This window comes from Pteropus medius, unplaced genomic scaffold, assembly GCF_902729225.1.
Source record: "Pteropus medius unplaced genomic scaffold, Ma_sr-lr_union100, whole genome shotgun sequence".
NCBI classification, from domain to species: Eukaryota; Metazoa; Chordata; class Mammalia; order Chiroptera; family Pteropodidae; genus Pteropus; species Pteropus medius.
In genome coordinates this window covers 7235780-7248027 of record NW_024340701.1, presented here as the reverse complement: position 1 = coordinate 7248027, position 12248 = coordinate 7235780, and the positions used below count along the sequence as shown (strand labels likewise).

At 54.7% G+C, this 12248-nt stretch overlaps 2 protein-coding genes across 4 annotated transcripts in view; one reads left to right on the top strand and one right to left on the bottom strand.

Annotated features, from left to right (window-relative positions):
- SLC1A7 (solute carrier family 1 member 7) overlaps positions 1–8310 on the top strand; it is a 41078-nt gene extending 32768 nt beyond the window's left edge. Inside the window, exons 6-11 of the mRNA XM_039886481.1 lie at positions 1578–1677; positions 2423–2656; positions 4890–5084; positions 5844–5978; positions 6441–6543; positions 7191–8310. Of these exons, the coding sequence (XP_039742415.1) occupies positions 1578–1677; positions 2423–2656; positions 4890–5084; positions 5844–5978; positions 6441–6543; positions 7191–7409 (986 nt within the window). The 3' untranslated portion in view covers positions 7410–8310. The remainder of the gene's footprint in view (positions 1–1577; positions 1678–2422; positions 2657–4889; positions 5085–5843; positions 5979–6440; positions 6544–7190) is intronic.
- PODN (podocan) overlaps positions 792–12248 on the bottom strand; it is a 29953-nt gene continuing 18496 nt past the window's right edge. For 2 of the 3 annotated variants that reach the window (XM_039886447.1, XM_039886467.1), the window contains one exon: positions 9934–10840. The gene's annotated coding sequence lies outside the window, so the exon portion shown is untranslated. Of the gene's footprint in view, positions 2662–9933; positions 10841–12248 lie in introns of those variants that run through there. The other variant, XM_039886457.1, reaches the window with a different exon arrangement.

Genomic DNA, 12248 nt, shown 5'->3' with positions numbered 1-12248 from the left:
CCCACATCCAAAGCCTATCAGGTCAGCCTCTGAAATCTCTCTCCAAACCCTGCATTTCCCTCTGCCACCACCCTGGTTCAAGGCCACCGTCATCTTTTACCTGGTTTCAGCAAAAGCTGCCTAAAGAGTCCTCTGTCCTGGTGTGTCCTCCTCATGGGGTCACGAAGTCCCTGCTTAAGGCCTCCAGTGACTCTCCACTGCACTTGGAAAGGGGCCCAAACACCGCACACAGCCTGCAGGGCTCTGCGTGATCCGGCCCAGCCTGCTTCCCAGCTCTTCTCCATCCCGCTCACTTCTCTCAGCCACTCTGCCTTTCAGCTGCTGGAAGACACCTCCCTGAGGACCTTCCCTCTTCCCTCAGCCTGGCTGCTCCTGCCCCTTCCTCTCCTCTGCACCATTCTCATCCTTGAGGGTGTAGTGAGGGGGAGGGGGTCTCTGTATAACCATCACACCCTCAGGAAAGTCTTCCCAACCCCCTACACTGGTCAGGTGCCCTGTGTTACTCCTTGAACTTTTGGCCCTACTGCAGTTATATAGTTGTTCATGTGTAATTGTTTAATATCTGCACAACAGCTGGTGTAAGTCCCAGGCTTGCAGAGACAGCCCTGGCCTGTTCTCCATTTCCCACAGCCCACCACAGTGACTAGCAGAAGTGCACTTAGTAAAATCTGATGGGTAGATGGATGAATGAATGGATGTGCGATGATGGATAATGGAGTTCTCATCATCTTGGCCAAAACACCAGGCATGCCGAGGGGCCAGGACCTCAGAGACCGAAGTGTGAAACAAGATGATTTCATTCATTTATTCTCTGTTTATTGTTGAGTATCTACGATGTGCCAACTGAAATACAGTTCTTGCCCTTGTGGAGCTAAACTTCTGTTGGAGGAAACAGCAAAAAACAACCACAGATGACTGGAAAATAACAGTTATAAGTTGTAATAAGTGATATGAAGGGATTAGAAAAAGACGAGACAGACAAGAATAAATTGGGAGTTTGACAAGGGGAGTGGAGTCAGGCGCCCAGGCCACATGGCAGACTGGGCGGGCCATGTCTCAGGCATCAAGAACTATATGGGCAAAGGCCCTGGGGCAGTGAAATGTAAAGAAGGCCAGTGATGCTGGAGCATCGTGAGGAAAGGAAGAGTAGGACCAAGAGGAGGTGGGAGGTATAGACAGAGGTCAGATCAAGTGAGGCCTGGAACAGTGGGGGGCTTGGTTATCATCTAAATGCTCAGAGAAGCCAGTGGTGGGTGTCTGGCAAGGAGCATTTTTATTTTAAGAAGATGACACTGCTGTAGAGAGAATGGATTAGAGAGAAGAAGAGATGAGATCCCTGTTGTGAGGTCACTGCCCTGGTCCAGTACGGAGGCTGAAGAGAAGGAGAGGAGAGAGTGGAGGGGAGGCACTAGTGCATCAAAAGCTGCTGGGAAGTCAGCCAAGGGTGAGATCTGTGTGTGCAGCGGGGGTTTGTCCCTGCCTTGCCACCAGCAGGTGTTGGCATGTGCAGGCATCACACATGCCTTTGCCTCTGTCTGTGCCATCTGTGATATTCTCATGTGTCCCTGACTCCACAGGCATCATGCTGGGCCGCATGGGTGACAGCGGGGCCCCCCTGGTCAGCTTCTGCCAGTGCCTCAATGAGTCTGTCATGAAGATCGTGGCAGTGGCTGTATGGTAAGCCTCATAGGAGTTGAAGTGCCCTCTTCTACTCTACCCCACCCCCTTCCCTGCCCTAGGCAGATGGAAAGACCCCCTGGTCCCATCCTCTGCTCTCTTAGGAGTGAGCAGAAAGCTGCACAGGAGGCTTAGCCCTGGCACCATGCCTCTGGAGCTACACATGTTCCCTGGATACCTCAGCCCTGACCAGGCCTAGTTCCAGCCCTGGGCCTGCCACTTCTGGCCCAGTCAGGCCCACTGGAGGAGAGCTAAGAGCTAAGTCTGGCCCTGCTCTCCTGGCCCAGTTTCCCCATCACATGGAGCTCATCAGCTCAGCTTTTGGAGAAGGGAAACTCTGGAAGTGAGAACCAGCTGCACTCCTTGGTTCAGAGCTCTAACCTTAGGAATCTTCCAGTCCAACCTTGCACAGTTCAGATGAGGAAATGTAGAGGCCTCCCCGAGGTCATGCACGGAGGTTGTGGCATTTCTGGGCTGAAATGTGGGCCTAAGAGGGCAGAGGTACTCCTCAGAGGCCTGGATGGGCAGGCAGAGGGATGAGAGGTTGTGCAGGGCTGGGCTTCTTGAGGGTGGTGGTATTAATGACGCCTTATACTAGGCACCTTTATACATAGTCTTATTCAGTCCTCACAGGAGCCCCAGCAGGCTTAGGAGGATCAGGCCTGGCAGTGAAGCAGTGCCCGGGTCACCTGGGACCCTCACCTGGCTAGCACTGAAGCCGGCTGCTCTGTCCCCCCACCACCAGGTACTTCCCCTTTGGCATTGTGTTCCTCATTGCTGGCAAGATCCTGGAGATGGATGACCCCACAGCTGTTGGAAAGAAGCTGGGCTTCTATGCAGTCACCGTGGTGTGCGGGCTGGTAGTCCATGGCCTCTTCATCCTGCCCCTGCTCTACTTCTTCATCACCAAAAAGAATCCCATTGTCTTCATCCGTGGCATCCTCCAAGCCCTGCTTATCGCACTGGCCACCTCCTCCAGGTAGCCTTGGGCAGTGGAAAGGACAGGGAAGGTAGTGGTGGCTGAACTCTGTCCACCCGTCCAGACCTCATCTGTCCATAGCCATAGAATCATGGAAAGTGTCAGTATGGCCTGCTTCACAAACTTGGGGGTAGCTGCAGTAATGAGACTAATTTTTGAAATATAATGCTTAAGGCCCCACCTGCCCAAATGACAGATATCCTTTATCACTTCTTGAGGCCTTCCCCTCCCCTGACTGCCTAAGGTTCATTCAATCCACATGGGGCTCACCTTCCACATTTCAGGGGCAGGGAGAGCTGAGGAGTGATGAATCTGCAATTGCTGTTGCCTTTTTGCTTCCATATGGTACTTCCGTTGGAGTTGGGCCCTGTGCTCTCTAGGGACTTTGCTTGTCTACTGTCGCTGGGATATTCTAGTTGAATGCCCCATCACAACTTTGGCAGTGGGAATTTGAATCATGGTTCCACCCCTCATTAGTTGTGTGAATATGGGCAAATCACTTGACCTCCCTGGGCATCAAGTTCCTCATATACGGACTGGGATCACTGTCGCCTCTGTCTCAGAGGTTTGCCGTGGGATTGACAGAGATAACCCACTAAGGGCAAGAAGGCCAGTCTGGCATTCAGAGGCAGTAACCAGGAGGGCACAAGACCCGGCTGTCTTGTCTAGGGCCAGCCTGTCCCTGTGAACCATGGGCTCCTGCAAGCTGCACTCCGCCCCCATTCTTTTTGGGCCAACTGAGCTACAAGGGCCAGAATGAACAATTGAACTAACTAGCTAGCTAGCTAGCTAGATAGATAGATAGATAGATAGATAGATAGATAGATAGATAGATAGATAGATAGATAGATAGATAAATAAAAAGCTAGTGTGGGCTGGATGAAGCAGCACCTGTCCTCAAGGATCCCAGACTGCAGGTGAGAGTAGAAGAGCCCAGGGAATTAGAGTCAGGTGGACCAGACTGTCAATCAAGGGGGAGGAAGTTAGAACATCTAATCCTGTGAAGAAAAGGTGGTTCTCCCCACAGCAAGTGGCCAAGCCCCACATGGAAGAAGTCATCTGAGCCCGAGCCCACATTTCCCTGGCACCAATGCCTGACTTTTCCCTCCAGCTTTTACTACCCTCTCTTCTCTGGGCCTCAGATTCCCAATCTGTAAAATGGGAAGGAGGGCCACCACAGACCTGCTTCCTGGGCAGCCACATGATCTCACCCTCGATAACAGAAGCACATCATGCAGGAATCAGGAGGAGCAGAGCCCCAGGGAAGAAAAGCCCCAGAAGACTTGTCTAGGAACCTCCACCTATGCTGAAGGCCAGGAGGTGAAGAGGAAAGATAAGTCCCAGTGGCCGCCAGACCCCCTGCCATGGGCCGAGCCCCTCCTGAGCTGGCAGACCTGAACTTGGCAGGGACCGCAGCCTCAGGCCCAGCACGCCTGGGCTCATAGGAAGCTCTGGCAAATGGAAGTGGGGTCCCCTGGCAGTGACCTGTGTGACCTGTGGGCCACACCAACCTGAGTTTTGGTCCCAGCATTGCTACCAGAAGCTCTAGTAATAAGCACAGTAACAGCATAGTAGCATCTACCACTGCTCAAGTGCTTGTGATGAGCCAGGTACCATTCTAAGAGCTTATTCATTGAATCTTCCTAATAGCTCTGTGATCTGGTGTTGTTTGGGACAAGGAAACTAAAGCACTCACAGGTTAAACAGAACTTGGCAGGGCCACTTGGCTAGTAGGAGCCTGGAATCTGAACCCAGGTAGTCTGGCCCCAGAACTCTGCTATTAAGCACTTCATCTACACTTGGCATAGCGGTATGACTTCGGGTCAGCCCCACCTCCCCTCTGGGCTTCAGTTTCTTTACCTGTAAGATGGACTCCAAACCCCTCCCTGGCAGGAAGCTGTGAGGATCAAATGAGAGTGTGTGCAAAGCCTGGAGCATAGCAGGTGCTCTCCCGGTGTAATCCCCTTCCCGATCTGTGTGTACAGTGGTGGAGGGAGTGGAGGGGTCTCTGAGGCCCTTGGCTTGGGCTGGTCTGGCTTAGCCACTGTCGCACATTCCCAAAAGGTGTCACTCACAACCATTTTCAAAGCCCCTTCAGCCTTTTCCCTCCGCCCCACAATGGGCGGGCTTCCCAGGGTGGAGCGAGCTTCCCATCACTGGCAGGAGGGCAACCCAGAGGCCCTGAGCATTGTGGAGGAGGGTGGTGGACAGACACTGGCACCTTTACCCACAGCTCAGCCACACTGCCCATCACCTTCAAGTGCCTACTGGAGAACAACCACATTGACCGGCGCATTGCTCGCTTTGTGCTGCCCGTGGGGGCTACCATCAACATGGACGGCACTGCGCTCTACGAGGCTGTGGCTGCCATCTTCATCGCCCAGGTCAACAACTACGAGCTGGACTTTGGCCAGATTATCACCATCAGGTGCACTCCTTATATCCCACCCCCAGTGTGGATTGGAGTCAGGGTGGGCTCTAGAACGGCCTTCAGGAATCTAGAGCTCCCAGACTTAAATAGAGTCTTGGAAGCCCAGGGAGAGTGAGAAACTCATTCCAGGCCACACAGCAAGTCAGTACTGGGGCTGGGATGTGACCTGGCCTCTGTGACTCACAGCACAGGGCTCCCTCCACAGTGCTACCCTGCAGAGCAGGAAGCTCCAAGCAGGCTGGGAAGCTGAGGCCCAGAGGAAGGCCTATAGTCTGGACAGAGTGAGCAGAAGCCAGAGGCAGGACTGGGGAATGATGGAGGGGCCATTGGTATGCCTGGAGCTGAGGGAAGGGTGTTGAGGTGAGGAGCATAGGCCGAGAGGAAGGCCTCACATGCCAGTCCGAGGGTACCCAATCTAAGCCTGGGGATCAGGCCCCAGAGGGAGACTGGGTAGAGCTGTGCAGGTGGACAATCAGAATCTCTACCTACAGAGATAGCAGCTCCAGACACGGGGTTTTCCACAAACTCCTCAAGAGATTTTGCTGAGGGGACCCATAGGGTTACAGGACCTGGAGCAGTGACATCCTCCCCCGACCCTGGAGAACTCCCAATGTGGCTTTCCTAAAAACCTCTGCCCCATATGGCTGTCCCCAGAGGCCCTGGTATTCTGGACTCCTCCTTAGAGCCAGGGCCCCAACAATGCTCTCTGTCCTTCCTGCTTCTCCTCTTACTCTCCCCCCGACCCACCACCTGCAGCATCACAGCCACCGCAGCCAGCATCGGGGCAGCTGGCATCCCCCAGGCGGGGCTTGTCACCATGGTCATTGTGCTCACCTCCGTAGGACTGCCCACAGATGACATCACCCTCATCATCGCTGTCGACTGGGCTCTGTGAGTGGAGTTCACCCCTACCCACCCCTACCCCTTGGGCAGCAGGCATTTGGGGTTGGCCAGGGGATTTCTGTGGTTTGGCACAGTGGGGGTGCCTTAGCATAGATACTGGCCTGGCTGCATGATTTGTGGGGTCCAGTTTTCAAAACTGGAAATGTGTGGTCCCCTGTTCAAATATTATAAAGAATTTCAAGAGGCTGAGAGCAGAGCATTAAACTAAGCCTGGGTCCTTCTAAGCACGGGCCCTGTAAGACTTCACAGTCACGTGCCCATGAAGCCAGCCCTCCCACAACCTGTGTCAATATCGCCAAAGGGGTGGCGGGCCAGAAGGGACAGAGAAAGTGCCTTGTTGTGGGCTCTGCCTTGGCAGCCAGTCTCTACAAGTGTTGCTGGAGTGAGCACTGCCCTCTTCCAATTCCCCTTACAAGTGCCCGCCGCTCACCACACACCTTGGCTCACCAGGGACCGCTTCCGCACCATGATTAATGTGCTGGGTGATGCGCTAGCTGCAGGGATCATGGCCCACATCTGCCGGAAGGACTTTGCTCAGGACACGGGCAACCAGGTAAGAACAGTTCCTTCATCCCGGCCTGGCTGACCAAAGGCCCCCAGCAGATGGAGCCGGGGTGGGGTGTGCACTAGATCTTCTGCCCACCAGCTGGGCAGCTGTCAACCAATCCTTCCAGACCTCTGGGCCTCAGTGTCCTCTTCTGGTACTGGAGTGACTAACTCCTCTAACATCTAGTTGTTGAGCACCCACCATGGCTGGCACTGCTGTAGACACAGGAGGAACACTGGTGAAGAAATAAAGATAAATTCTGCCCTTGAGATGCTGTGTCCCAATATGGGGGTGGCACTGGTCCTGCCACCAGCAATGCAAACATTTGTATATCTGCAAGAGGCTTCATGGTCTTCGGGGCTCCTTCAATAACCATGAGTAGCAGGCTGCCTCACTCCACCAGGAGGATGCTGATGCCCAGGCAGGGGACCCATCTGTTCCCTCACTGAACCCTGTGGGTAAGGTCCCCTCCTCTACTAAGACAGCTGCAAGAGAAGGCAGGACAGCCCAGAGAGGCCCTGTGACCTACCAAGATCCCACACACATCTGTAGGAAAACCGATCTCGTGATTCCCATCCCTTTGCTTGTTCAGTCCTCCCTAGTGTCTCATCTCAGTCCCTCCTGATGCTACTGAGGCCTGTTTCTCTCCCCAGAAACTGCCGCCCTGTGAGACCAAGCCAGTGAGCCTCCAGGAGATTGTGGCAACTCAGCAGAATGGCTGTGTGAAGAGCGTGGCTGAGGCCTCGGAGCTGACCCTGGGCCCCACCTGTCCCCACCATGTCCCCGTCCAAGTGGAGCAGGACAAGGAGCCAGCTGCCACCAGCCTGGACCACTGCACCATTGAGATCAGTGAACTTGAAACCAATGTCTGAGCCTGCAGATCTGCAGAGGCCAGAGGAGGCCTCCAGCGTTGGGACCAAGAGTAGGATCTCAACTTACTATTTTGCTAAACAGCCGACAGGGGCCAGCCTCATCCATTCTTCCCACCCTTCAGAGGCCAGAATTTACTCCACTTGATGGAAAATGGAGTCAGAGAGGGAACCCCAGCCTGAGAGTGGTGGATAGCATCGGCCAGCGCCAGCGGGGACATTTCCACTGTGTTGTCCTATGAAAGCGCGGATTATGGTCTGTACTTTCTGTATGACAGAGTTGAGGCTGAAAACACTTGTTCCAGGTCTCAGAGCAAGCAATGTCAGGGCCAGGACTCTAACTCAAGCCTTTCGAGCCCTGGCCACTCCCTCCTGGAGAAAGGGGCACCTGCAGGGCCGGATGCCAAGAGAGGCTCTGCTCCTCTCCAGGAGCCCTGCAGCCACTACTGCTTTCAATTTGTGAAGACATAACAACAGTGTCCTGCTTCTGCCCTGCTCTGCTTTGTCCTGGTCCAGGCCAGCCCTCCGCCCGCCCTATAACACGTGGCCTCAAACAAACAGCTCTCCCTAAGGACAGGCCCAGCCCAAGGCCAAGGCCTGCTGCCTTCCATGTGCCACAGCCCGTCCCGACTCTCATCCCACCAGTTATCTCTTGCTCATCCGGTGATGGATGGGGATGTCTTTATTACAGCTGCAGGGGCCCTTAGAAACATCCAGGCCAGCCTCCCACTGAACAGGTGGGCCAGCCGGAACCCAGAGGCAGGCTTGCCTGGATGCTGCTCAAGTAGCCCAGGAGTCAGGACTCCCCAAATGCCTGTGGGATAAAGTGGAGTTAGGTTTTATATTCCTTTCAGTGTTTGCAAATACAGTAATAACTAAATAAAGGCATTTTGGTTTTTCAAGTCTGTGGGCTTAGCAACCATGTTCTGGCCAGGATTTCTTTACTGGGCTAATATATACGCTGTCGCAGTGCAGACTGGCCTGTCTGGGCAGCCAGAGTATAGACAGGCCTGTCCAGGTGGCCAGAATATAAACAGGCTTGTCCGTGTAGCTAGAGTGTAGACAGGTCTGTCTGGGCTGCCAGTGTGTAAACAGGCCCGCCTGGGCAGCTAGAGTGCAGATGAGTCTGTCCTATTGGCCTGAGTGAGTGCAGGCCTGTCTGAGCTGTCACATGCAGGAGGTGGAGTGCAAACCAGCCTGCCCAGGGCCCGTCTCAACAGCCACAATGTGGACGGACCACTCTGCCCCTAGCCTGGACTTTGCTCTGCAGGTAGCACCCTGAGATCAGTCACCACAAAAGGAACAAATTTCCTCAGCCAGCCTGGCTCCTTTTGGTGATTGCTTTGCTTTAAGGAGGGGACATGCCCAAGGACATTTCCAGACTATCTCCATTCTCCTCAGCCCCAGGGTGCTTCCAGGAAGCTCACAGGGGACAGAGACAAACCTTGGCCACATATCCTGTTCTGAGTATACTCTGGGGAGAAGATACAGATCCCCAAAGAGGTCTTGCACTGTGGAGCCATCAAGACATTGACGCTGAGGGAGGAAATGGGCTTCCCAAGGTCACTCAGAGAATGAGGAGGGCACCTGCCTCCCAGATCCCACTCTTCCCATCCTTCTCCCAGGGCCATCATCTGAGGAGTCTGAGAGGGGCCCTGACCCCCAGGTCCCTGCCCACTGCAAGGCTGGGGGCTATGGGGTCCACCATGGGAGCATCCTTCTTTTGTTAAGGCCTGACCAGCTAGAAGAGGTCAGATGTCAAGATTTGGTCACTCTTACCCTCCTGTGAGGGCTTATTCACCCCTTCCCTGTGTAACGGCTCTAAGGCCCTTTGAGCAGTGGAGTCCACCCCACCACAGGCAGTAATCTACTCTCGACTGGGCTCAGCTTATGCACCTCCAGTAGCTGATCACTACTTCCTGGGCAGCTCATCCAGGGGCAGCTCTGCCTGTCAGAAGCTCTTCTTTGCTCTGAGCCAGGTCCCCCCAACCCCTGCCCGAGCTCTGACACTGTTGGGGGTGGTAGGCACACTGGGCGTGTCTGTCACCTCTTCCCTAGGCAGGCTTGCAGAGACCTGGACCCCCAAGACAGCTCTGCTCCAGTTCCTAGGCCTGCCTCCAGTCCCCCTTCCCAGTCCAGCTGTCCTGCGGGACAGATCCCATCAGTAATGCCCACTCAGTACACAGGCCACCTGCCAGGTAAGCTCTGAACAGCCAAAAGCCAGCAGATCTTTTGCTTGGATGCTCAGCCTCTGGGAGTGTACAGTGAGCTCGCAGGCCATGTGGTGGTCCCGCCCCACCTGCAGGCCCTGGCCTGCATTGATGGGCCACATGTGCTTCCAGCCTCCTCACCTGTGATTACACCCTATCTCTCTGGACCTCTACCTGTAGGAGTACTTTGTGGGCCCTAAGAATTGAGTTCTGCACCGACTCTTGCTGGTCCAAACAGGTGCTGAGGAGCTTGTGTCCTGCCCACCCCGGCCGGGCGCCAGCTCAGCACCTGGCAGGAAGCACATACAGACACAGGCTGCCAGACAGAACTAATGCTTTTATATTAGTTTTTCTGTAACAAGAAAAATCAGCTTTGAGGTTTTCATCATTTTTTTTCTTTAAAAAAAAAATTAAAAACCCAAGGCACCCAAGACTCCTTGCAGGCCCGAAGAACAAAAATGGTGTCTCTTCGGTGGAGTCGGCCCTTCGTCCTCACTTGGCCTAGCCCCTCGAGTTCTGTCACTCCTGCCCAAGGCCCCTGGCAATCTCAGGAGACTTTTCCTCTAGGCTCCATGGGGCTTACCCACCCAAGATGTTCCTGTGGCCAGCCAGGGCATGGCAGAGAGTGACTCGTGAGGGGCAGGGCGGGTGGGGCCAGGGCCGCAGTCCTGAAGGTTCCTGTTCCCAAAGGGAGGGAAAGGAACAAAAGCCAGCTTTTGTAAATTCCAGGGGGCCGCAGGCACCTGGCCACAGAGAGCTTGGAGATAACTGTGTCTTCTCCGGAGGATGGACGGACAGACGGACAGGCAGACGGCGAGCTGTTCTGGCCACTTCTGGCTGGGGCAAGAGCTACTGGTGGCATAGGCCGAGGAGGGCTGTTTCTACATGACGTGTGTGTGTGTGTGTGTGTGTGTGTGTGTGTGGGTCCATGAGAGGAAGCAGGAAACCCATGCATGTCCGGGTGTGACTCAGAGAGAGTGATGGTAGTGGTAGGTGTGGGGCAGAGAGTAGATCCCTTTGGAGGGTGATGTGCAACTGGCTGTGTGTGGGTGTGTCGTGGTATCTGCATGTGAAACTGTAGGAAGGGGTGGGGATGGGAGACTGTGTTCAACCCATGTTGGGAGGTGTGTGGGTGCAGTGCTGGGTGTTTCTGTGAGTGTGGCAGAGTGGTGGCTCACAGGGCACAGGTACGTGCTACAGAAAGGGGTCCAGTGGTCCATCATCCTGCAGAACGTGTGGGAGAGTCAGGGAGACCAGAGCAGACCCACCAGCCACAACCTGCCTGGAGAAGCTGGATCAGAGCTGGGGGACCCACTTGATGGTGCTCTGGAAGGACCAGGTGACTGTGGGCAGGAGGGTAAGTTGCCGAGCCCAGAGCCAGCAGGAGCCCATTGGGAGGTGCTAATGCTGATGTGACCAGGCCTGGTGTGGACCGCAGGGCCTTTGGGTCTCCCTGGCCACTCTTGAGGCCTCTCCCAGGACCCCACTCAACTGACCTGACCACGGCCAATGTCCTCAGGCGGGGCAGATTCTCTCCCATCCCAGGACTCCATAGCTCCTGTTGTGAGGTCCATCTCATCCTCACTGAATGGCCAGTCTGTTGCTGACCCCTAGCTCTGTCTGAGGACAATGCCTGGAGAGACGGGGCTCTACCTTCATAGCCCTGGACCCTGGGAGTAAGGGAAGGTGACTCCCAAGCACTGCCCCTAGGCCTGCCCTCCATGCTCGGACAACTGCTCTCAGGCACACTCTTCCCCCAACCTCCCTCTGCCATCCATCCATGGGGTCCTCACATCCCTCAGGCTCCTCTCTGTGCCAGGCCCTACTTCAATTCAACATCCTAACAGTGGCCCAGTGGGCCACACCCTGACCCCGTGACTCCCAGCTTGGCTCACCCCGACAGTCCTTTAACCAAACCTTTCCTGCCTGGCTACTGGCCACCACTGTTTCCCTCTTCAACATTACCCTCCAGTGGCCCTGCCTACCAACTCCTCCTGCCTGCACCTCCTTTCCTTCCCAGCCTAACCCCTGGGATCCATCACTGCACACAGTTCCTTGCCAATACACTCGATTTCCTTGTTCCTTGCCCTCCTGTCCCACACATCAGGCCAAAAATCTAGCCATGGATGGATCCAATTGTCCATCTTTTCCATACCTGCCCCCATCTGCTGAACACCTCCTGAAACACAGAGAAAATAGGGAAGGCATCTGGCCGACATGACTTTATGTCCAGCTACCAAGTCACTAGCCTGTACGTGACCGCAGCTACTCAGTCCTCTGTCCACTCTGCCACAGTGGAAGGAGCACTGACCCTTCTGTCAAAGCCAGTCCCTCCTACTTTTTCCACAGGATCACTACACCCAGCTCTCCTCTCTTATATCTTTAACTCCTCCCTCCACACGAGCCCTTCTCTCCCAGAATTCAAACCAGCTCTAGTCCTTAAAAAAGGCATAATGTGAACTGAGCCTGCCTGAACTTCTCACCCTTTCCCACGACCAACCTCTCTCATCTCTTCATGGCCAAACTTCTTAATAGAGTTGTCTACACTCCCTGGATCCACTCCTTTCCAGACACTTTTTCTGCCCCTATCACCTCTGAGACTGCTCCCCACAAGGTCATGGGTGTCCATCTT